The 25,418-nt window shown below is 38.8% G+C and overlaps 2 protein-coding genes across 6 annotated transcripts in view; one reads left to right on the forward strand and one right to left on the reverse strand.

The window, feature by feature from the left end:
* LOC129793937 (forkhead box protein P1) overlaps positions 1-25,418 on the reverse strand; it is a 56,551-nt gene that overhangs the window by 12,496 nt on the left and 18,637 nt on the right. For all 5 annotated transcript variants that reach the window (XM_055834466.1, XM_055834467.1, XM_055834468.1 and 2 more), the window contains exons 2-3: positions 16,690-16,884; positions 13,251-13,409 (exon numbers count right to left, since the gene is read on the reverse strand). In XM_055834466.1, the coding sequence (XP_055690441.1) occupies positions 13,251-13,409; positions 16,690-16,884 (354 nt within the window). The remainder of the gene's footprint in view (positions 1-13,250; positions 13,410-16,689; positions 16,885-25,418) is intronic.
* On the forward strand, positions 43-23,749 carry LOC129793940 (uncharacterized). The gene is made up of 4 exons (XM_055834476.1): positions 43-408; positions 472-513; positions 627-716; positions 23,326-23,749. Exons 1-4 carry the CDS (start codon positions 393-395, stop codon positions 23,631-23,633), a joined length of 456 nt encoding a protein of 151 aa, XP_055690451.1. The 5' UTR covers positions 43-392; the 3' UTR covers positions 23,634-23,749.

The following is a 25,418-nucleotide window of genomic DNA, read 5'->3' on the forward strand; positions in this document are numbered from 1 at the left end:
TGTTGTAACGGAAAATTTTCAAAAAGAAGTATCTAACCGGAACTAACGGAACTAACAGGTATTCCCCTCAAGAAACAATACTGAAACACCGAAAAAACATTCCCCTCCATATGACGTCATCAACGGGAGATCCCAATATGGCGGCATCTGTCATTGTCGCGTCGTTCTGGCTGAGTGTTGTGCGAATTTTCACAAAGGGCAGAAGCTGCTGCTTTTTCTCTCTGGATCTACAATCCCTGAAGTGCTCCCTTACTGTCGTAGTCAGCATTCTCCCCGTGGTGTCCACATAAACTCCTTCGCAAGCCCCACAAGAGATCCTGCAGATGATATTCGACCTCCAATCAGGGGGCACAGGATCCTCCAGTTTGGACAAGAACTGACCAGTCCTTTCTATGGGTCAGAATGCCGGTTGGTAACACCCGTGTAAAATTCTTCATTCTTTCAAATAACACATGGACCTTAATATTCTAGGTTCCGGGGAGCCAGTGTTTGTCCGGGAACCCGTGGAAGAATGTATTATGTGAAGATTGCATGCTCAATAACTTCCTGATGATGTTCTCTACAATTAAAGTTCAAGTGATTCAGTACAGACTATAACTAATGCTCTATTTCGATTCATTTTTCAGCTAATCTCCCATCCGGAGGAAGCCCTCTCACCAACGTGGGAAGCCTTCAAATCAACGATGTGAGAGTAGAGCTCCCGGCAACGGCGGGGGGTGAGTACAATCCCTTATAAAAATACATAATACTTGTTTAATAGACATAGCGTGCGTGAGCGCCCCTCTTCCTCTACCTTCGGTGTGATAGCGTGAAAGGAAAAGAACACGTGATTATTGAGAGAAACTATGCGGGTCGTAGTGACCAAAAATGCCAGCAAATCAAACACTGTGTAATGTTCTTGTACTTCACTGTATTTTCCACTACTTATTCTTCACAAATCCAATAAATTTAATCAAAGAAAACAAAATTTTGTATGAAAAAGAATGACGCAATAATTCAGTGTGTGGCGTCTTTGGAGGTTAATGAAAGAGTGAGATGTTTTGCCGAAGGTGGCCGATGTTTCACATTTGAATGTTTCACGAATCAGTTTTGGCGGGAGTGCAGCGACATCCTGCCGGGGTCTGAAGTATCCACTTCAGAAGTTTCCTCAGAATCTTCCTTGGGAAATGGTGCGATCTTGCGGATCCCTCTGCGATAAATTCCATATGCTGTACGAACATCAACGCTCCGAATGTAGCCATCCCTTCCTGGTTGAACATCCACAATTCTGCCGCGAACCCAAGCGAGGGGTGGAAGATTGTCATCTACCAGGAGAACGAGATCATCAATGTTGACATTGGGCCGTTTTTGTTGCCATTTGCAGCGCTGTTGCATGTTGGTGAGAATGTCTCGGCTCCATCTCTTCCAGAAATGTTGCTTCATTTGCTCGATTTCCTTCCAGATAGTGAGACGCTTTTGAGGGACATCAGTAAGATCATGCTCTGGGAGAGAATTGAGAGCCTCGCCAGAGAAGAAATGTGCTGGTGTCAGAACTTCGTAGTCGGAAGGACTGTTGGATAGTGGCATGAGCGGGCGTGAATTCATGCACATCTCAATTTTCGCGAGTAGTGTGACAAATTGCTCGTGTGTGAGTCTCGCTTCCCCAATAACCCGATAGAGGTGTGTTTTGAATGATCTCACAGCTGCCTCCCAGAGGCCCCCGAAGTGCGGAGTTCTTGGTGGGATAAAGTGGAATGAGATGTTGTCACCTGATGTCGCCTTGATGATTTCGTTTTGATTGCTCTCCTTGGCGAAAAACTGCTGAATCTCATCAATCCTGGAGGCTGCGCCTTTGAAGTTGGTCGCGTTGTCGCAGAAAACTTTTGAAGGTTTGCCCCAGCGACATGTAAATCTTGTAAATGCGGCAAGGAACGCATCCGTGGACAAGTCGGAGACTAGCTCGAGGTGTACTGCTTTGGAAATAAAACATATGAAAATGCATACATACGCTTTTGTCGAACGTCCACCTCGAATTGGCCACTTGATGAGGAAAGGCCCGCAGAAATCCATCCCCACATTCCTGAAGCAGCGTGGTCGTTCACCCTGTTTGGCTGGCTGAACTCTGTCCTCAGGCAGGTCTCCCATGAATTGATGTGGAATTGTTGGCTTACACTTGAAACAGTTGATGCAGTTTCTGAACGCAGCCTTGGCTTCATCGATGCCACGAATCACCCAGTAAGTCTGTCTCATGGTCGCGTGGATGAGCTGCGGTCCACCATGACAAGTCTCAATGTGAGTTTTCCGAGCGATGAGCTTCGAGAAGTGATGTTTGTTGGGAAGAAGGATGGGATGTTTCTGCGTTGATGGCAAGTTTGACTGTTGTAGTCTTCCCCAAACTCGGATGATGTTGCTAGTGTCAAGAAAAGGCACAAGTGGCGCCGTCCTAGAGTCTCTTGGCACTTCACCGGTGGATTGGAGAGCTTTGAGTTCGCGCTGAAAAGATTGCTCTTGGATAGCACGAACGATGTGAAGATTGGTATCTCCCAATTCCTTGACAGACAATGGGGAGAAATCCAGAGGGGATTTGTTCACCTTGGCCTTGAGATTCGCGAAGTACCTCCTCCAGTAGGTGAGCATTCTGATCATTTTTGTGTGACATGAGAATCTCTCCAGAATATTCCAGAAATGGTTGACACTGATGGCACAAGTTGCACGCTGCTCAAGCATTTCGTCCGCGAAATCGTGTGGGATCTCTGGCGTTTCGTTCTGGATAAGAGAGAGATCGGGTCCATTCCACCACAGAGTATTGTTTGCAAGTTCCTTGGCAGTTGTTCCGCGGGAAGCAACGTCAGCAGGATTGTGTGCGGTTGGAATGTGACGCCAGTGTTCTCGTGGCAATTGTTGTTGTATGTCTGCCACTCTATTCCCCACGAAAGTCTTCCACTTGTGAGGTTCTCCGGAAAGCCAGTGTAGAACGATGGTTGAGTCAGTGTAAGCCGTGATTGAGGAAATTTTGACGGTAAGAGATTCCAGTGTGAGTTGTAGTAGTCGCATGGCCAAGACAGCACCACAAAGTTCCAACCGGGGCACGGTCATCTTTTTGAGTGGACTCACCTTGGACTTGGCGCACAATAGTCTGCAGTCAGTGTTGCGCTCCTCGTCAATGGTTTTGATGTAGACACAAGCACCCATTGCTTTCTCCGAGGCGTCGCAGAACACGAGAATGTGATATTCTGCAGGTTTGACAAGGCTTGTGAATCTCCTGGGAACGTTGATAAGTGCGATATCGTTGATGGAATTGAGAAACTCTGCCCATTCTGTGGTGACTTGAGAAAATTGCGACAGATCATCATCCCAATCCGCTTTCACTCCCCAGAGAGACTGCATGAGAATTTTGGCTTTGATTACCACGGGAGTAATGATGCCCATGGGATCGTAAATTTTTGAGATTTCGGATAGGATACTCCTCTTGGTGAGTTTCTCAGTGGCAATGGACGCCGAGAAGATAAAGGTGTCGTGATTTGTGTTCCACTTCACGCCGAGGGCTTTGAATGTGACATCAGCGCACAAATCGTCCTGTGTGTTCTTCTCGAGATCTTCCTCCGGAACTCCTTCCAGAGCTCTAGGGTCATTGGACATCCATTTGGTGATGTGGAAACCCCCGAGTGACAAGAGTTCGCTTATCTGACGTCGTAGCTCCTGGACTTCTTCGATTGTCGATGCGCCTGACAAAAAGTCATCCACATAAAAATCTCGCATGAGAGCTTCCTTGGCTAGGGGGAAAGCATCTCCTTCGTCGATTGCAAGTTGCTGGAGAACTTTTGTGCTCAGGTAGCTGGCACAAGCGGTGCCGTATGTGACTGTAGAAAGCAAGTAAATCCCGATGGGTTCCCTTGGATCCTCCCTCCAGAAGATTCTCAACATGGTTTGATCCTCATCTGCCACGCCGATTTGACGGTACATTTTGGTGAGATCACCCTTGATGACAAAGCGATACTGGCGGTACCTCAACAAAATCTTTATGATGTCATCTTGAAGCTTCGGTCCAACCATGAGCACATCATTGAAAGAGAGTCCAGTGCTGGTTTTGAAAGAACCATCGAAGACGACACGTACTGGTGTGGATGAGGAAGAGAGTTTGATGACTGGATGATGAGGAAGATAAACCGCGGGCTTATCTGAATGGTAGTCTGGTGGAAGCTTTCTCATGTGGTTGAGCTGTTCATACTCTCTGAGGAAGGCAATGTACTTGTCGCGAATTCCAGTTGCTTCCTCGCGTAGGAGTCGCCTTTCCATACACAAGAATCGTTTCAAAGCTTGATCACGAGTGTCACCCAGATTTTCCAGATTGGCCTTTGTGGGAAGGTTGACGATGTAGCGTCCTGTCTCATCTCTGGTGACATGTTGTGCAAAATGTGCTTCACACTCCTTTTCTTCGAGACTCTGAATACGCTTGGGGGTGCCAGGCTCTTCTTCAATCCAGAACTTCTCTACTGCCTGATGAAGTGTGTCGTCAGATGAAGTTGCACAGAGGCAGCTAATGGAGCGAATGCTGCCGGGGATTGACATGTCTCCAGCCACAATGTAGCCGAAAGCTGTTTCCAGAAGAGTTGGATTTCCTTCGATTCTTCCAGGGCGGCTCACTTTAGCGAAAATGTCCACGCCCAGGAGCATATCGATCCGACCGGTCTTGTGAAACTCAGGGTCGGCCAAGTTGATGTTTGGAGGAATGTTCCATTCTCCTGTAAGTGTGCTGGAGGGTTGATCGTCGGTGATCTTGTCCATGAGGGAAAATTCACATGTTTCAGCGAAAGTGTGAAAACGTGAATTTATTGTGGCCTGAACTGCAGTGGCAATGTCAGTAGTTTGGCTGCCAATTCCCACAATGGTGTGATTCTTCTTCACGTACGAAGGGAGTTTGCATTTCTCGACGAGCTTCCTAGTGATGAAGTTGAGTTGACTACATGAGTCCAGCAATGCCCTCGCCTTGTGCCTCTTTCCGTCGTTATCAATCAGGTAGAGACTGATTGTTGGAAGCACTGACTGGTAGCTATCTGCTCGGCGACTCACGAGCGATGTCGATGTGGGATTAGCAGGTGCAGGAGTAGGTTGTGTGTTTCCTACCTGCGAATTGTTTGACGCAGGGGCGTCAAATGCCTCGTGGAGAAGCGTGTGGTGACGCAAATTGCATTTTCTGCAATTTGATGAAGTGCAATTCTCGACAGGGTGTGCCTCTCGAGCGCAATTGGTGCAGAGCTTCGCCTTCTTCAATAGATCAACCCGCTGGGCTGGACCTGCATTGATAAAACGAGTGCACTGGAAGATTTTGTGTGCCTTCTCGTTGCAGATAGGGCACTTTTTGACCTCAGTGGTGGTCAAGGTTGTGTTGAGCTTTGAGTTGCCCTTCACGGATTTGTTTGTATTGTTTTTGGTTGCACCCTTGTCGATCTGTTGACCCTGAATCATCTCAAGAGAATCACATCGCTTCTCAAGAAACTCGAAGAATTTCTCCAAAGTGGCTATCTCTGCTGAGGATGTTTCACGTGCCCACAACATTTTTGACTCCTTATCCATCTTGTTGACGAGAATGTGCACAATCCAAACATCCCTCTGGTTGCATTGAATGGCGTCAAGCCGACCACTCACTGTATTTCCCGGTGAATTTTGGGATTTCAATTTGAGGGAGCTTTATTTGAGTGTGAGTGGAGCGGGGTGCGAGAGATTTGAGGGATTCTGCGATTGCTAGATGAACCTTCTGCTGTTCTTCCCAGAGTTTGGTCACGTCAGAAGCAGCTCCTTGCTGTACAGTTGGTGTTGGTGATGCTACACGTCCGGGCAGTGAGCTGCGGAATTGTTTGATCTTTATTTGTGCAGCTAGGATTCGGTCATCAAAATCGCTGTCCTCCTTCTGTTCAACTTCAAAACCTTCATCGGTAAGATCTGGATGTGCATAAATCTTCTTCTGATTGTCTTGAAATCGTTGGGAGATTGTATTCAATTGTGCCTCATATGCTGTGAGCTTCTCCTCCGTGAAGAGTTCACGTTTGTCGTCAAGAATCTTCTCCAGCTTTGTCAGCAGGGTTTTGGATGCCCCCCTGATGCGGTGCAACGTTGCGATTAGCACTTTTTCCATGGCAGGGCGTGCACAAGGAGCTTGAAGGCGAAAACAATGAAGACTATTGAGATTCTCGAGAAAGCGTCAGCAGATGAGCCAGGAGACGGACTGTGTGCAGCCGCTGTCCAAAACGCCGAAGGACCATAAATGTCAGGGCGTGACGTACCTTGTAGGGTGATTCCCGGAAAGAGAGAATATAGGTTAGTGTCAATGTAAATAGCGTGCGTGAGCGCCCCCTCTTCCTCTACCTTGTGTATGAGTGCCGGAAAGAAAGAAGGATACGTTAGTGAGTGTGTGAATGTCGTGAAAGTCTCCTCTTCCTCTACCTTCGGTGTGATAGCGTGAAAGGAAAAGAACACGTGATTATTGAGAGAAACTATGCGGGTCGTAGTGACCATAAATGTCAGGGCGTGACGTACCTTGTAGGGTGATTCCCGGAAAGAGAGAATATAGGTTAGTGTCAATGTAAATAGCGTGCGTGAGCGCCCCCTCTTCCTCTACCTTGTGTATGAGTGCCGGAAAGAAAGAAGGATACGTTAGTGAGTGTGTGAATGTCGTGAAAGTCTCCTCTTCCTCTACCTTCGGTGTGATAGCGTGAAAGGAAAAGAACACGTGATTATTGAGAGAAACTATGCGGGTCGTAGTGACCAAAAATGCCAGTAAATCAAACACTGTGTAATGTTCTTGTACTTCACTGTATTTTCCACTACTTATTCTTCACAAATCTAATAAATTTAATTAAAGAAAACAAAATTTTGTATGAAAAAAGATGACGCAATAATTCAGCATGTGGCGTCTATGGAGGTTATCAAGAGAGTGAGATGTTTTGCCGAAGGTGGCCGATGTTTCACATTTGAATGTTTCACGAATCAGTTTTGGCGGGAGTGCAGCGACAAATTAATTTAAGACTTTTAATATCCAAAAGAAAAGTTTTCTTCTTTTGTTTTAATTATCAATAATTTCCAAAAGATGCTGCCACACATTTTCGCGGGGAAACCATCTTTCAGATAGAACCCGTAAAATAAAAGTTAATTTTCTTAATTATTTTAATAGGATACAAAAAGCTCTTTTTCTTGTACATATTACAAAGAACATTTTCTGCAAACTCGATAGTTTATCCATTGTGGTTTTGCTTTTTTTTGTGGTTACAAAAAGACGTACTTCGTATAGGAAAATTTCTCCCTTGTGCATCACACATATTGGTCTTTGTTCACGCCTGATGCCGTGTCAGCAGAAAAGATTTTATCATTTTGGCCACCTTACCCTCGGCCACACAACATACTTACATAAGGTCCCTTAAGAAGATGTTTTTCATGACTGAGTAGTTGTGAATTAGAGGAACTAGATACGGATAATATTATATTTCTACAACCTTATTTAATTCAATGTTTAGAAAATTAAAAGATTTAGATTTATAAAATTTCTTTTATGCTACTTTTTATTTTGCTTTCTATTTAAATATCGCACAAAAAATTACTTTACCTTATGGTATAGGGGTGGGAATTAAAAAAAAATACTATGATTTCTTACTTTTCTTTGAATAGATATTATCTATTCTATACATACATATAAGCATTAAATTCCTTCATAATAAAACTCTATATATTAGGGCATTGTCTGATATTGCTTTTATTTGTTACACCAATTGTGTGCTATAAAAAAAATAGCCGAATGAATGTGATTGAGAATATGATAAGACTCGGACCCAAGAAGAACTGAAACATATTTTTGTTTACATATACTTATAAGTTTGTTTTATGTCGCAAATACTCCCACACTACGCATTTTGTAATTATTGTCGCGGTATAGGGTCTTGTATTTAACTTTGGTCCAGTAGGTGTGCAAACATGCAAAACAGCAGGAGTTGCTCACAGCCATTCATCAAACTCATGTGACACCATTCGGTTAAATATGAGGGTGGTATATGTGGGGCTCATTCCAAAATTTCCGGCTAAACCCCCTTATGTGTTGTTTAGATGCTGCGTACCCTCTTACAATGGGCTATTTCTCAACTTTTTTTTTCCTCTACTCGCCGTCACATTCCTTTCTTTTAGTTGTGTGCTTTTTAGATACGATTTGGGGGGCCTGCCCAAAAGGTGGTTATGCCACACACCACCGTATCGAAAGAAGTATAGGAGGAGTGCGTTATCAGCTAAAATCTGAGCAGAAATGATTACCCCTTTTTTTCTCGCCTAAAAGTTTCCCCAAAAATTGCTGAGAGAAGGGTACGGCTTCTGAAGTGATAACGTGTGCACTTTGTTTGCCCCAGAATTACATCATTTAGCATTGTCGAGACTAAATACACCCGAAAGTGATGCGGGGGTGTTGGGAACAACACCAACGTTAGGGGTGACTCGGACTCTCCTCAACAATGACACAATCAAATGGGTTTTTACTCAACGCATATATACATACAGCTGATGATGAACATTCTGTGATTATTTATCCAGACACCTCTCATACTCTGGCACTAGAACCACCACCAATTTCCAGAATATTTTACTCACTAAACCCCTTAGAATGATGGTTGGGGTTAGAGGAAATGTCTAATTGTAAAAAAAAAACTGACTTGTAAAAGAGAGAAAGATCCTAAAAATTCAGTTAAGACCATATTTTTTATTCAATTTCATTTTGGTTAAAAAAAAAAGCAAGAAATATTTCAAAGTATTGCTGGCAAAAGAAGGGTTTCACTGTTTAGGCACTCAATCAGAAAATTGGGAATAAAAGCCACCCCCGGCAATTTCTTTTAACCTCTCGCAACCCCCCATCCTTCCGGCACGAAACAATTTTTTTCCGGGATCTACCAAAAGTATTTTATTAGAATAATTTCAGAGTGTCACTTCTCACATACCTACAGCAGAAGAGGGGGTTTGTGTATCCACATTCACCCTCTACCCGCAAAAATGGCACATCCCCTCATGTTTTCGAGTATACGACACTTCAGTGAGGCATCATTCATCGTGAGCCACGAATTCCTGCCAAATCAGCAAGTATAGGGGGCGAATATTTTCCTCTTTCTCTCCCTTCCACATTTACAGCCAACACCTTGGCCCCCAACACACAATCTCATGAATATGGTTCGGCAATAATAATAAAGAGCGCGACGAAGTTGTAATGCCGCGAATACTTAATAAGATTTTTTTTCACTCTATGCGACACCACCCAAGAGACTTTATCTTCTCACAGACGGAAGGTTTTTTTTGTACATATATTAATGCAATGACACATAACTTTAGCGAATTAGGAAAAAAAATGTTCTTTAACTAGGATATTTTTGGAAGTAAAGAAATATTTGAAAAAAAAATTCAAAGAAGGAGCATAAAAATGAGTAAAATCTTCCAGTTTAATTGTATAAAAAGTCTTGGTTTCAATATTTCTAAAAATATCAATAATTGTGCTTTTCATACAATTTTTTTCTTTTAATATTATTGGTAAGATACCCCGATCTTCAATCTTTCGTTTCCCTTAGAAGTTCCTTCTTATATTTTTCAGGTAATTTACGTAGCGTCACTTGCAATTTTTTTCTCGTTCATTTTTCCTTTTGGCCTACAACAGCGATTTCCCTTTATTTTTGAGCTCAACAAATTACAAAAAGCCTCAGTTTTCAACAGAATATTGCTAAAAGACATTGGTAAAAGGACTTTGGCTATAAAATATTTAGTGTAATGAACAAAAATAATCAATAGACAAAAGACGGTAATTAGACTAGATGGACTATGGAAATTGTCTTGTATTTCCGCAAATATTTTCCCCCAAATTGTATTTTCCAATAGGAAAAAAAGTCACAATGAGCTTTTACTCCTCTAGGGGTTATTTCCATTCTCTTCCTTTTTTTTTTCGACGCGACACGTTGTGGAAGAAAAGAAAAGAATTGGTACCTACAGAAAAAAAACAGTGAAAATGAATTGAGATTCACAAGCTGATGTCTGATTTTTTTTTACCTCTCCATACCACCTTCCCCGCGGAAAAGCCACATGAAAAATCCGTCCAAATCAAATGTATTAAATTTCAGTTGTGATGGAATTTTCTTTTTTTTTATCACCAAGTCTCCAGTGTTCATTTTGCGAGGGTGAAATGTATCTAATTAGAAATGAAGCTTATTTGCCTTTGGTGGAACCTTCCTTCCCTCTCTACCCACAAGCTCCCCGCACAGACGCAAGGTGTGACCTGGAGAATGTCTTAACTCCCTCTCATTTTTTTTTCCTTCGCAACTTTTTTTTTTCACAATAACACCCTCATGCTCGAGCATTCACAAAGTCTTTCAGCACCTTTACGCGCGCCACCTTCTATTCAAGTCACTTTAACTAATCCCACTTGAGGAACTGCTCACCACAGGGGGGTGGGTGGTTGGGGGTAACTCAAATTGTAATTCAATTTCTCAGCATCATCCAGATGCTTACCATTAGATCTTTTGATCATTTTCTTCGGCATATTAAGGTTTTTTCTTAATTTTTTTTTTAGTCGAAAGACTCTTTTTGTTATTAATTTCTCACTATGTGTAAACCAGGATAATTTTTTTATGGTCAATAAATTTTTCTGTTTTTATTTAATAATATTGTCTTAATGTTTATTTGCTTACTGTTGTGCAGAATTATTTTTTAAACGATGAAATTGATTGAGATTATTCCAAGTTTAAAAAAGAAAAAAAAATCATAAAAGAAAATCGGTGAGGAACCATAATTTTCACGGGGGTTTGTGTGATGTGAATTTTATGGAAAGATGAGGAGACCCTTTCATCGAAAAGCCCGGCTTTTCCCCGCGAAAATATTTTCCCTTGTGTTGCTAAATAAACACACAACAAAATATTAAAAGCATCCCCTTGCGTTTTCGCAGAAGTTGTGTTGTTTTGGCGTAGAGCGCGTACAGCATGAGTTTGCGTGAGAGGGAGGGGGTGGTGTGTTCTTTTACTCGACTTAGAGGCAAGAATGTGGAAAATTATTTGATAATTTCTGTTAAGCACATAGGGCAGGAGAGGGAGAGGAAGGGTGGGAGGGTTGGAAAATTTTTATTGGTCGACAAAAGGTGTGTATTTGTTGGTAGGTACACATAGTAGATGTCTCAGGAGGTGACCAGGCGTTGTAGGTAAAGGAATAATAATAATAATAAAAAAAAAAGCTCATGTAGTACGAGAAATGTATGCGGGACGTCTAAAGCGCTAGGAGGTAAGCGTCGCCTCTTGGAGTTGGAGCATTTTGGATGGATGAATCCCGCCGTTTGCTGATTCTGTGTTTCAAGCAAAATAAACAGGCGCCTGTTTTCTTTGTTCCGGCAAACTAAACATACCCAACACGCCAGAAATCTAAACAAGTTGTGGAAGCAGGCTCGGGAAAATGTACGGAGGGACTTTTCCTGGGAAAAGTTGAGAGAATGAGGATGCCTCCAAAATAGAAGAGAGACAAAGATGAGGGAGAGAAATACGGGGCATATAAAGCATCGCATCACCACCCCTCCAACCGAACACCCCTCTGTTGGAAATGGATTTTCACCTTCAAAAACACCTCCCCGTCTCTCGGGTTCTCTGCCACACCGACCATCCTCTTTTCTTTTTCGCCATGGGAAAATGCCTGCCCTGCAAAATGTGCATATGCTGGCAAATTAATACCAAACCTCCCACACCCCGCATTTGTTTTTTCCCCCTGTGCACAAGAAAAGCCGCCACCATTTTTGGAAAATGCCCGAAAGGGGTTTTGGTCAGAGGACGCCCGGTCCAGACTCGCCCTTGTATCTCCTCCTGTATACCCATATTCCCTTTCTTTGCCAGAGTGCTACAACATCACCCTCTAACCCTAACTCAAAAAGCACCCTCTCTCTCCCACACTCTGGTGAATCGGAGCCGGGGGGGTCTAATGTTATATGTGTAAGAGTCCTTAATTTTTCGGTGTTTATTTTTCATCAAAATGCTCCACGCTTTTTCATCCCATAGCACATTTTCACTCTCGACTACCCCCATTTCACTTTACTTTTGTTTGTCCACCGCCAATATGTTTCTTACATGCTGAGAGAGACATGTAGGCAGCATAGATATCATATGCATATCTTCTCTCTGCAGAAGGACTAAAACAGAATAATATTTCACTCACTGATTTTTTTTTAAAAATAATTTGTATGTTTTGTATCAGAAATTTCTATAAACTGTTGTGTTGTAGCATTGTTGGAAATCGAGTAGGCTTTTTGCCATTTGTTTAGTTAAAAAAAAGTAGGAAAATGAGGCAGAGAAAATTTTTAAGTGACGCTGCGTTAAAGCAGAAAATTAACAGAAAAAGTAAGTTTTTTCAGAAAATTTTTAATGGAAAATGTAGATTGATTATTAATAATTAAATTATGATTATGGGATTCTAAGGAAAACAAAGGATTGAATTGATAAGTTTAGAGCCAGTAGATCTGCTAGACTTAAGTACAAGTATGTACGTATACCTATCTAATTTAAGGGATGGTCACGTTATTTTGGAAACTCGGGGACTTTCAAGAGCGATTTTCAAGCCAATTTTTAAACCAAAATTTTGAAATCTGCTTGCACTCTTGTTAAATGGCCAAATACTGATAAGAATTCAGTATTTTTGATTTAGAAAATAAATTTTTGTGCTCAAAAAATTTATTTGAAATTCTCACATTTTGGCCATTTTGTTCCTGTAGAGTTTCCAAAATAACGTGACCATCCCTTACATTTAAAAGTAAAAGTATTTGCTAGAAACTGCCCAAGTTCTCTTCAGTGCCTCACTGAGGAGGGGAAACCTAAATTTACATCCTATAAAGAAGAGATTATACAATATATAAGGCTCTTCTCATCTCTCATCCCAGAATCCTCCCACAATCAATGAAATTTGACAGTTGAAATTAATAATAGAGCGAGGAGGATTAATTGGATGGGAAAGGTATTTCGGAGTGGGTACTTTTTTTTGTCCTTTTTGGAAAGCACAGAGCATCTTAAGATAAACTTTTGACATTAGATGAATATTCATTGTTTTTTTTTTCACTGAACAACCCCTCTGTAATCCGTTTGGCGGGTGTGCCTTTTCTGGGGGACATTAATTGACGAGGGTGGTGCACAAAAAAAAATTGATTTCAACTCTGACACAATGAAACGTTGATTTTGGCGACTAAAGAATATACATACATAATATAAGGAAAAAAGAAAGTGGCAGAGGTGTAAACTCACTTCTTGAGGAAGCTGTGATGGAAAATTGAGGCGCTTGGTGTCTTTGGTATCGCTTTTGATGTCCGTGCTCTTTGGCTGAACATCCGTGCTTGGTCTTTTGGACGATGTGGACAAATTAATTGCTCCATCATCATTTACCTCTTCATTCATCGTTTCATCCTGAAAATAGGTTTATTTTTTTTTTTTTATTAAACTCAAACAATATATTATTATATTAATTAATATAATATATTAAAAAATATTTTATATTATTTGCTGAAAAAAGAATCAGAAGCTTTGTGTGTGTGTGTGCCAGCTTTCCTGACAATATGAATTTAACCCTTTCCACCGATAGATTTTTTTTTATTTGGAAATAAAAGTTAAAAACCATGGATAACAAAAAAAAAGAATCACAGCTAAAACAGTGGTGTGTATGAACTAACGAGTGGAATGTTTACATCAATCATTTCGTTTGCACACACTAGTTCTCTAATTTATCCATCAACAATAGCGCAGAAAAAAAGTGGGAGTAAATGAAAAGTATGATAAATGGAAAAGGTATATATATGGTGGAGGATTTGGGGTATAGAGAATCATACAAAAAAAATCGGGAAGCTTGTGTTTGGTGTGGGGAGGTATATATTGAAGCAACAGAGGCGACTCAATGAAAATTAATTCCATTATCCGCTTTTTTTTTTTGCAAAAGAATATAACAATTTAATCAACCCTGTTTTTGTGCCTATTGGCAGTGCTAAAATACCGTAAAAATCTCAATATCTATATACTACGGAGACACCTTTGAAGACACCGAGATAGAGGTCGGATGGCAAAGTATGAGTTTATTGAGTGATTCACAAAATGGTACCTCATACTCCTTGAAAAGAAATTCTTCCCAAAGTCCCCAACACCCCCAAACTTATTGCTACGTATATTTTTGACTTTCAATATTATTTATCCTAAATTCCACCCCAGAGATCTCACAATATTTCACATCCGTTTCGAAACTTTTCTCTCCCCTCTCTGTCTCTCTCTCTCCCTCTTTATTCCTCATGCTCCAAGAAAAAGGTGTGCTGCCAATATTTATCTCATAGGCTAAGGGGAGCTTCCTATACCTAAAATCTCTATAAGGAATACACCCCCACCATATTCCAATACTTTATAACCAAAGAGGGCTTCTCACTTCTGTAAATTTATGTTTAAGATTTTACTCAGGTAAATTTTTAACGGGCATCTCAATTGATACAATACAGTCATACCCCGCATAATCAAGTTTTGGTTAAACTCTTCTTACGCATTGACATTAATGGGTGAGAAGAGTTTAACCCAGACTTGATTAAGCGGGATATGACTGTACAATATCGTCAAATGTTGGTGTGGTTAGTTTCATTTGTTTTGAGTTATGACAAAATTTTCCCATCTCTTTCTTTCTTTTGCCTGATGAAGAGGGAATAAACTTTGAAAAAATTGAAAAAGAAAATCTTCGTCAGATTTTCCTTAAATTTGTAATTTTTGAACATAGCGAAAAAATATTTTTTTTTAAATTATTTTTCATAACGTAATTCAATTCTACAAATTGTTTGCCCCTAAATACGGAAATCCTTGGGGTGGTTTAGATTTGAGATTTGATATTAAAATTTGGTCACACTTCTTGATTTAGCTGCCACTCTTCGCAATTCTCTAAGAATTTTCAAATAGGGGAAGAGAATCTCAATGAAATGTGCACAGAATCCTTAAAATTCATGACACTTTTTTTTCTTTCATATTGAGTGGAAAAAGTCAAAGAAAAAAAAAGCGAAGTAATGTAAATTTTTCAGAGTATATCTGGAGGTATTTCTTTTATTTAATTTTTTTTTAAGCTTGGAAAAAGCAACTTGCATAGGTTAAGCTATGAGAGAGAATTAAAAAAAAAATTCATTGAATGAACCATTGAAACAGGCAGTGATAGTAAAGCATATTGTATGGAAGAAAAGTTATTATTGTTGGTTATAGGTATCACAGAGAGAATGAGAGAGATCGGGAAAAAGTCAATCCTCACAGTCAATTGTTTCGGCTACAAATGCCAACTGCCGATGCTCCAGCTAATGGTATTTGTTCACGAAAGGAAATCCATTAAATGTTTATGTGAATTCGAGAGATTGACATGGGAATGGTTCGGGGCTTTTGCGGGTATATATTGGCGAATGTTCCAAAGAGAGAAATTGAAGCGCGGTGTGCGCGCGGAAAATCGACAACGCGACCGATTGAAATGCAAATATTTGTCATAATTGCAAACAATTTATAGACAAGGCACAAATAGTTGCTGCTCCAACCAATTGAAGTCATATAACCTCATATTGACTTCCCGGCAACAATTGTGGATAACTCTTTTTCGTCATCGTGCTCTATAGGGGTGGCATTTTGGGGTATATACATCATTGAAAACCGCTTAGACAAATCTATAATACATCACCAAAATAAATCAAAAGATATGAACGATAAAGTAAAATTTTCAATAAACAAATTAACATTTCGTATCTATAGTAGGTACCTTAGTAAATTACACTCAGGTCTGCTCCTTCTTCAATTGGTATATAGTAAAACATTTAATTCAATTTCTTTTATTTTTGCGTGCCCTTAAGGTCAAGCAATAAGACATTTGAAAACGAATTAAACATATCTTGTGTATTAATTATAGGTAGACAAATTTCCACCAATTTTTTTTTTTTTTTTATAAATATGTAAGATATGAATTCTATTATCAATAATTTATTTTCTTTCAATTTGTCAGGTACGAAATTACTGTTATTCTAATGAAAAAAAATATTTTAGGATTTAAACAATAATATAACGTACAATCGAGCAAAAATTATTTAAAAAATAACTCATTAGTTGCATAATGATAGCTAAGAAAAAAATATATAAAATTATATATTGTAATGAGGAATCATTGCCTTTTATTTCTGTCTGGCATGATTTTCTAAATATGAACATAATGTACAAAATATATGGGTTATATAACAACGTGCAAAATCAGGGCGGAGTTTTGGCGCGCAGAGCTTTTACGAAGCTCACATGAAAATTGTGATATCAAATGATATTCTCCTTTACTCCTTAAACTTGTACTTGTGAGCTTTCGTTGTTGGTGTATCGATTGGGAATAAATCATCTTTATTTTATTTTGGGTTTTGTTACCTCTTCTAGACTAGACTCTCAGCTAGAATGTCAATTGTGTAGGTGAGAAAAACAAAAGAGATGTGGTAAAGGTATATATGTAAATACAGATTCAGAAAGAAAAAAAAATGTACAAAGAAAATGCAAGGACACGCCTCCTAGAAAGTTTTTGCAACTTTCAGAAAAGGACAACTAATATGAGATTTCTGCACAATTGCTTTTAATAATCTATCCGTTTTTAAGTTTTTTTTTATATTCTAAAAATATTTTATCTTTCTCCTATTTGTAAAAGAAAATTTTTTTGACTCACCTTTATCAGTGATGAATGATTGTAATTTGGATCAATATTCTCGACAAATTTTGTAGTGGCTTTGACCACATCTAATGCCTTTAGTCGTCGCGAGTGTGTTAGGTAGCTGTGAACTCCTTTTGAGAAGTGACGCGTGTGGCTATTTCTAATCCAACTATCTTGTGTTGCTGTACAGAGATTTTCACCGATGTGGCTCTGAAATACAGAAAAAGGAAACATTTTGATTAATCCTTCAAGATGCTACATAATTATCATTATGTAGGCATGTTATTTTGGCGGGAAAATCGAAGCTATTATATTGTGTGCAAGAAAGCACACCCCATATATTTTCTCTTCCGGGATATAATTATGAATATTTCTCCTTAGTGTTTGGCATCCATAAATGTTTTTGGTGTGATTTTGCGGGGGTGTATAACACAGAGCTTTTTACTATATAGGTGTATAGTATTTCCCTTAATGTCCCCCTCCCCCTCCCCAATTCACGCAAACTGAATTAGCATTTGGGTACGGCGGCGGGGAGAGTGAAAGAGTGTTTTACCATGAGCAACAAAACACCATACAAAATAATTGTTTTATTAATCCATTTCAGCAAGATTTAATTGCATCCCACAACAACCCTCACAGTTCTTGAATTTTCAGCAACATTTGTGGGGATCTCTCTCACTCTGGGAGAACTTTTCTTTTGCTATGTGTGGCACACAAATGCAAAAAGGGAAAATAGAAGAATTGGTATGAGGGGGTGCAGTTGATCATTAATTTTATCATTTGCAGAGAAAAGGGAAAAAGGCATAAGCGATTAATTGGTTAAAATATTTTGTCGTATACAAAAGGGGTGTGCGTATGTGTGTTGATTTAAAGAGGCATGAAGAGAAAGTCAGTGATGTGTTTTTGGCCGCAAATGTGGGGAGGAGGGGGTTGATTTGGGTGTGGGTTTTTCCGCAGACACATTCCATTGTTAGTGAGTGTCTTTGCATCTATCTTCCTTACGACGTGACATCATCAATTTGTAATGGCGCTGATACGAAAACAAGGCAATAAATACACTGAAATTGACTATTTCTTGCTCTCTGCCAGACCACTTCGTCAGCCCTTGGGTTCCTCCTTTTTCTCCTCACTCGCTCACAGTCTTTCATTCTCTTCTGTACCTAAAACAATATACATACATATGTATGTGGCCTACATCAGCATCATTCTGATATCACACCCTACTCATTCACCACATCATCACACTTCGACTCTATTCCATTTTAGTGCATGTTGTGTACTTCTTCTCTAACATCAATAGACAGACAAGCAAAGTCGAGAAAATGCATATTATGAAATTCTCAAGAGAAATTAAATTGAATTTGCTCTTTTTTTCGCGCATTTCACTTTTTTTTCTTTTCGTTAGAAATTGAAGGTTCTAGTATTGAAAATGCTTAAGGTATTGCCATTAACAATTTTGCAAAGTTTACCAAATTACCCTATTTTCCTCTACAATTTTTTTTTAATCTTAAAATTCTTTAGAATTCATATTGCAAAAACGCACAATTAGGCACAAATCTTCATCCAACCCAACTCACATCACCTCAAAATACCTAACATACAAATATATTCTTAGAAATCTGCGGTTGTGTCTCAAATGCCAATACTCTGTCCTTCCCTATCTTGATTGAATTTATCCACTTGATAGGGTGCTGCTGTGTGGCTAAATGTCTGGTGGTCCTGTTGAAAGGAAGAAGAACTTTGTGATATGGGGATTACGACACTTGGATGCCGCACAAACACGACTGGAGGAACCCACATTTCTCTTATGTACGGAATACGTTCTCTAAATCCCCCATACCCTCCTTTGTAGACAGGACTCCCTTGACATATTTCACACATTTCGCCAAGGGTTTCCCTTACCCTCCATCCATAGTAGGTAGGTACCTTTAGGGCCGACAGGCACACGGTAGCAACAACAGCAGCAAAAAAAAATTGAGGCAGCATATACCCCAGTCAAATTGATGATGATTATCTATTTTTGAGATGGAGAATTCGGGTGGTCCTCTGCTGCTCCCTTAAGGGCCATCTTTTTGTCTATTGTCGCTACACAGATATATTCAAATTTGTTCATATGTCAGTGACAGAGAGATTGAAAGTACCTTCGACACTTTCGCCCTACTTATGCGGGCTTTTCATTCGATGTGGGTTCAACAAATTCGATAAATCTCATCAAATGCCTGGCGTACAAATCCCCCAGCTTGGCATTTCTCATTCACAAAACAAAACAAGAAAAAAAAAGAAGAAGAGAAGCCAGTTAGGAATATCTTAATTATCTGCGACACACTTGTACGCACTATGTACCTATGTACATATATTATCCAACACATTTTTGGGATCCACGTTGAAGTCCCTTATTTCGTCCCTGGTGGAAAATAGGATGTGAAAAATGAACATCAATTTATAACACAACACATACACACCCTAAGCTAGAGAGAGAGCCTATACCTGGCGCAGCGTGGATATTTGGTGTGTTATGAAGTGGATTAAGTGATTTTATTGCATTATTTGCACCCTCAATTGAGGGTGGATTAGTGGGGGGTGAGTTGAGGGACGCAAATGGCTAAGCAAGTGGCCTTACAGACTCTGAGGGAACCATAAAAAAGGTGAACATTGCCCCTAATCGCCAGTCAAGATTGTGGGTTCCCCGTGTGCACACACAAATCCTATTAGAGGCTAGGGACCAGGGAAAAATTCTTTTAGGGACAAGGAAAACGTCAGTTTGTTATATACATAAGTAGGCACAAAGAGCAAGACTACCAACAAATTTACGAATAAAAGAGTTAAAAAAAAATAAAACAAACTTATAAAATAAATTTTAAAAAAATAGACAAATGAAAAAACCACATTATTAATTCTTCTATGTAGTTAATTTGTATCTATATTAAGTAAATGTTACAAAATACTTCGTTATATAGAGAATTTTAACGCAAAAAGGAAAAGTCTCGCGATTTTCTGAGGGGTGCGAGGGGGGGGATGAAGAGAACGCGAATCTCTGTGAAAAGTTTTTCAATTATTGTCCACATACATCAGCTTTCTTGGCTTTGTGGGGAGATGGGTTTGAGTATGAGTGGTATGGGTGTATTTCCTCCATCCCTATACAAGAGCTATTTATCCGACCATTTGGAAAATGCACGCAGCGAATTTCTCTTTTGGTGGGTTAAGAGTCACGATAATACGAATTTTGGGAGAGAAGCGAGATTTCATGGAAAAGTATACAAAATTCCCAAAGGGGGAATCACGAAAATGCCTTTTGTGAGGGTGGAAAATACAATTTCCACTAAATAATTATGTTAATTTGACTTTGTTGTTTCCACACACACTTTTGGTGGCGCAACTGATGCTACCACCCAAAAATGGGAAATGGCTATTTCATCCCTCGTCCCCTACCTCTCATTCAAGAAGGCATTTCAAGTGTTTAAGCGCTCAAAGCACTAAAAGTATTCTTCCAGATAAAATCCAACACCCTCTCAACCCTATTTCGGCATCAGAGGCTTATATCTGGTAGTTTTTTTTTTTTTTTGTAAGTGTACCTTTACTGTACAAAATGTCTAAAATATATTTAACTCATCGCTTGTTGACTGCTGGAATGTTTTATTATTTTTTTTACTTATTAATTTTCTCCTTAAAATAAATGTCATATTTGGGCTATTTGGTAGAAAAAAATCTTTAATTTTTTAATCATTGTAAAGCCAGCTAAAGTCCCCTTGTGATTTTTCTGCGAACGCCCAATTCTCATTTTTGGGCCACAGAACACACATTAACAGTCATGCCGTAAGCAATTCGCCACTCTAATCGTTCTTTGGTTGTTTAACAGCATCATTCAAACTCACTTTTCTCCAAAGAAGAAACCCCTAAAAGATACCCTCCTCAACTCAATTGCGACAAAATTGAAGAGTTTTCGCTACAAACTTTTACAGTATTGAAAATATTAGACAATTTTTCTCAATGCCTTAAACAAGTAGTAAAACAAGCAAAATACATTTTTATTTAACTTTATAAAAGATAGGTAACTTGTGGATTATAAAAAAAAAATATTTAAAAAATGAATTGTAAGGGAAAAATTAGTTTTCCTACGGTCAGCGTCGGAAATGAATTTTGCCAGAACTTTCGGCACAAGACAATGCCTTCCTCAGTGGATCATGTGCAAACAATTTCAATGACGCTGAGCAGGGGAAAAAAATTCCATTGCAATTCATCAATTTTTACGTCGGATACACAAAACTAGATTCATAAATTGTTTTTGGATTAATTGAAAAAACTTTATGCCCTGTTAAAAAAAAACTTTTTTCATGTAGTTTGAACAAAATGAGGATTTCTTAAAACAATCATCGCTATTTTCGATAATATGTGAGAATTACATCCCTTTTGTTTAATAATTTTGTGGGCTGAGAAGGCAACATTGCGAGGATGTTTGATGCGTGGAGGTGAAGTATGAGGGAGGGGAGGACGAGTAACACATACTTTATGCATCAATAAATAATGAAAATGGGGATTTTCGTTTGGAGGGCTCCACAACTCGAGGCAGGAAAATAATAATTATATAAATAATGTGGTGTATTCTCTATTTATTCGTGCGATTTCTTACTTCGCCATCACATCGCTCATCCCCTGTGCGTTTTCTTCGGCTAATTTGCATAAAAATTCAAATATTTAATATTTATTCAGTGAATTTTTCTTTTTCTTTTGTGATTTCTTTATGATTTTTTTCTTCTCTGCCTCTACCCCCCCCCCACCCTATTGGGATTTTATATCCCCATTCGTGGGTGAGCATTATCGTTGGGCTTTGGGTGGAAAAATTCGCGTATTTTGTATACTATATATCTATATATGGAGTTTGAGGTGCAGAGAAACAATATATACAATTATTTTGTCGACGGAATGGGTGATTTCTTGGATTTTTTTTTGTTCTCTTACTTTTTTCCATCGCGAAAAGGGAGAAGAAGACTCTCTGCACACACACACACTTTACAATTTACTCTGGTGGAAAGGCAAAAAAAAAATTAAATAAGAAGGGAATGAAAAGCGATGAAAAATAAATGTTATAAGAAAAATTCCTTCCTTGATTAAGACAAACGACTCGATTGATATTTATTTATGATAATAAACTTCAGCAAAATGCCGAAGGGCTCCATCAGTGGTTCTTCATCTCATCTCTATTCCGACCGAATGTCATTTAGGCGATACTCAAAAAATATTTACAGGTGTAGCCCTATTCTCCGTGCATGGACTAAAATGTTCTAAAATCTTTGAGTTTTTGTCCAACTCATTGCTCTTATTAAAATTAAGACTAAAAAAGGATTTTTTAATTATATGACTCCCTTTTCAGTTATATAAAAAAAAATAACTTTGTCCTTTAATGGGGAGCAATTTAAATAACAATAGGGTATTTAGATGCTCTTTTCTGCCAGACACAATATTTCTATACGCTTCTTTTCTCCCCACAAAACTTTTTTTTTCCACCCCCTATATTCTATGGTTATGTCTGTGGCAAATCCTTGGGATAATTCCCAATTAGTTAAACATCTTCTCATAGTCAGTCACATGAGTATCTAGCAGAAAAATACGGAAAAAAAATCTAGGAAAGCAAATAGTTTTATCTAAATGATGAAAAATGTAGATAGATTATTAGTAATGAAATTTTGATAATAAGGATTCAAAGAAGAACAAAGGAATGAATAGATAATTTGATAGCCAGTACTGAACTACTGAGGTAAGAAAAAATTGTAAAAAATAAAATGTTAAGGAAAAAGAAAACTAAAAATCTAACATAAATAAGATATACATAAAATAAAAAAAAAGAAACACAGCTACAAAACAATCGTGAATCTTCTAGTTGAGCTAAAGTAGTTCGCTTAATACTCCTACATATAAAAGTATTGATGGAATCACGGAGAATCCGTATTTATTGTTTAGCTTTTATGGCGAGACTTTGAAAGTTTGAGCAAATACTCTTAAGAATTCGGATGTTAGAGGATAAGGTTGGAGCGGGAGGGGTGGCAACATAAAAAAGTCTTCTATTTGAAAGGCGAAGGGAATAAGAGAAAGAAACGTCCCCAAGAATTGCTTTCCATTGTCAGTTTCTTGGCTATTTAAATGACTGCGACTGATTGATTAATTCTTTTGTTCGCCCACACCGATTTTCATTTGCAGTTTCTTTCAATTTTTTTTATCTCTTTCTTTTTTTTCTTTTTCTTGTAAATATAGATTTTTTTAAGGGAGGATTATAGAAATACTCAATATTGTATAGAGAAAAGGTGAAATCGCACGAGCTTTGTATTAAGCAATCTTCTGTGGGAACACCTTTGCGCGAAATAGCTCTTCATTTTCATAATCTCTTGTCATTGATTACATTGAGAGCGTCGTCGCAGGGGTTGATATTTAAAAGAAGAAGACCAAAAAAAAAGGAAGAAGTATATCGACTATGTATAAAGAGGGGTGAAAACTGAAAGAATCTCAAGATAAAATATATAAATTAAACACTCGTGGCCTCAAAGTTCAAACTTCATTGTTGGGAGGGTTGTTCATCCGCCCTTCTTCACTGTCTTATTCCTTAAGCTTACTTTTTTTTCATTCTTTCTTTCTCTTCCACTTCTTTTGCTCTTGTATAAGATGAGAAAAATCGCTCAGGAGGGTGCGGATTTCTTTCCAAAATGACGCAGGCAGAAAATGGTGCAAAGGCTCACCGCAAAGAGACAAGGCACAAGCTATACACGAACCACACACAGAGCACAGGAGAGGAACAAAGTGATCGGTTCCTCAAGAGAAGGGAAATCCACTTGAATCCTCACACTCCATTCCCTCCCTCAATTGACTATTGTATTGTGTATTGTAATGTGTTTTACTTTTTTCCGCTCTCGCTTTCCACCACCACCCACTTCCCATTGCTTACCAATAGCACCCCTCTTGTGCGTGGGTGAGGAGATTTATAGAACAATTACCTATCGTTCAACTCATGAGGATTCCACCCACCCCCATATCGGCTACTCTCCCCAAGCTTTGAGTCTTTGGAAAAGAAAAGAAATTTGCCGTGAATTATGGATGGTTCACGTGTAATGAGATATTTATTTATCAATGCGGAAATTTTATATTATTATTCCCAGTTTAAGAATTAAATGGACAAACAATATGAAACAAATATGCCTATGTATGGTACTAGGTGCTTTTACACCTCAAATTAGCGTAGTTGGTAACTACACAAAAGAGCTATAAAGACAGCTCTAACTCATAAACGGCAACATAGATTTTTTAATGGTATTTGATAGGAAGTTTTTTCTTTTATTTTCTTATTTCTTGTGGTCATATCTATCCAACAAACATGTTCTTTTGCATAAATATGTACGTAAATAGTACGCAGTGTTTTGTGTTGTTTTCCCAACATGGGTTAAATGTGTGATAATAAAAACTCCTTCTATCATTAAATTTCCAAAAACTTTCTCAATTGACTTTCTTCTGTTTTTTATCGCTTAGGGTTAAATACGTTTTGAAATCGGTGTGGTGGTGTTTGCATCTGCAAAAAAAACACGGTATGTGGGGAGAAGAAATTTTCGGTGGCAATCACCATAAATTCAAGTAAAGACAACCCCACACCTTGAGTCACATCAACTTGTGTGACTCCCCAAAAGCCTCGAATGCATTGACATGGGCGCGCGTAGGGTGGAAAGAAGTTGCGATATAGAGGGGGGGGGGCGGTGGTATGGCGAAGTTTATCCATGAGTATCCTGGAATTTAAACATCAGACTCCTTCGTACTTTCTTGCCGCATGGCTTTTGTTTGCTATCGAGACGCCAAACGGAGTTGAGGCGATGATATTTCATTGTTCAACAAGAATTGAACGGTCCCTCAATGATTTCGGCAATTCCACATAGCCTTCTTACCTCCCCGAACTTGTACTCCTTACAACACCCTCGCAACAAACTCCATCAACCCATTAACAAAAGTGTGTTGTACATGCATCCAATGAAGGGGTGTTGGTACGGTAAAAAACAAAGAAATTTTTAAAAAATTATTTTCTTAAAAAAACAAATTGGAATAGTTTAATTAATGGAAAAAAAATTTATGAAATATAATTGTTGAGCACCGTTAGAAATAAACCCACATCGTAGTTCTAAATCTCAGAATTAAAATTTGATACAATCATCAACAATAGCACAAATAATGTTCAGATACCTTAACAAAAAAAAATTAACAATGATGAATATATTTTTACATAATGCATACCCCCTTAAACCTCAAACCATATAGTTAAGATATCGCTTATTTGGCAACGCACGACATAGGCATACACACAGGGTTGCCGATACGAGAAAGGGATGGATCTTGTCGTGTTCCTCCAAGACTCCCTCCGACACGAAAGAGGTGGTGGGTGAATTTACAATGGTGAAGAGGGTAGAGAAGTGGTAGCACAGTAAACGTGAATCGTTTGTTTGAAAACGTAATTAATTAATTGTGGCGAATTTCCTCCAGATGGAAGTCAATGCTGAAATCCTTTTTGCACGGCATTGGGGTCAGGCGCTAAAGAAAAAAAATATTTATTTACAATTTCTCCAGTTTTACTACACCACCCCCCATCTCCATTTACTACGTACGTTACGTATCGCCTTAGGACTTCCTCCATTCATGCAGAGTATCATAGTATTATTATTTATAGAATAAACAATATTATCACGATAGTTAATTGAATTAATAGTATGGGGTGATGCGAA

Source organism: Lutzomyia longipalpis, chromosome 3, assembly GCF_024334085.1.
Source record: "Lutzomyia longipalpis isolate SR_M1_2022 chromosome 3, ASM2433408v1".
NCBI classification, from domain to species: Eukaryota; Metazoa; Arthropoda; class Insecta; order Diptera; family Psychodidae; genus Lutzomyia; species Lutzomyia longipalpis.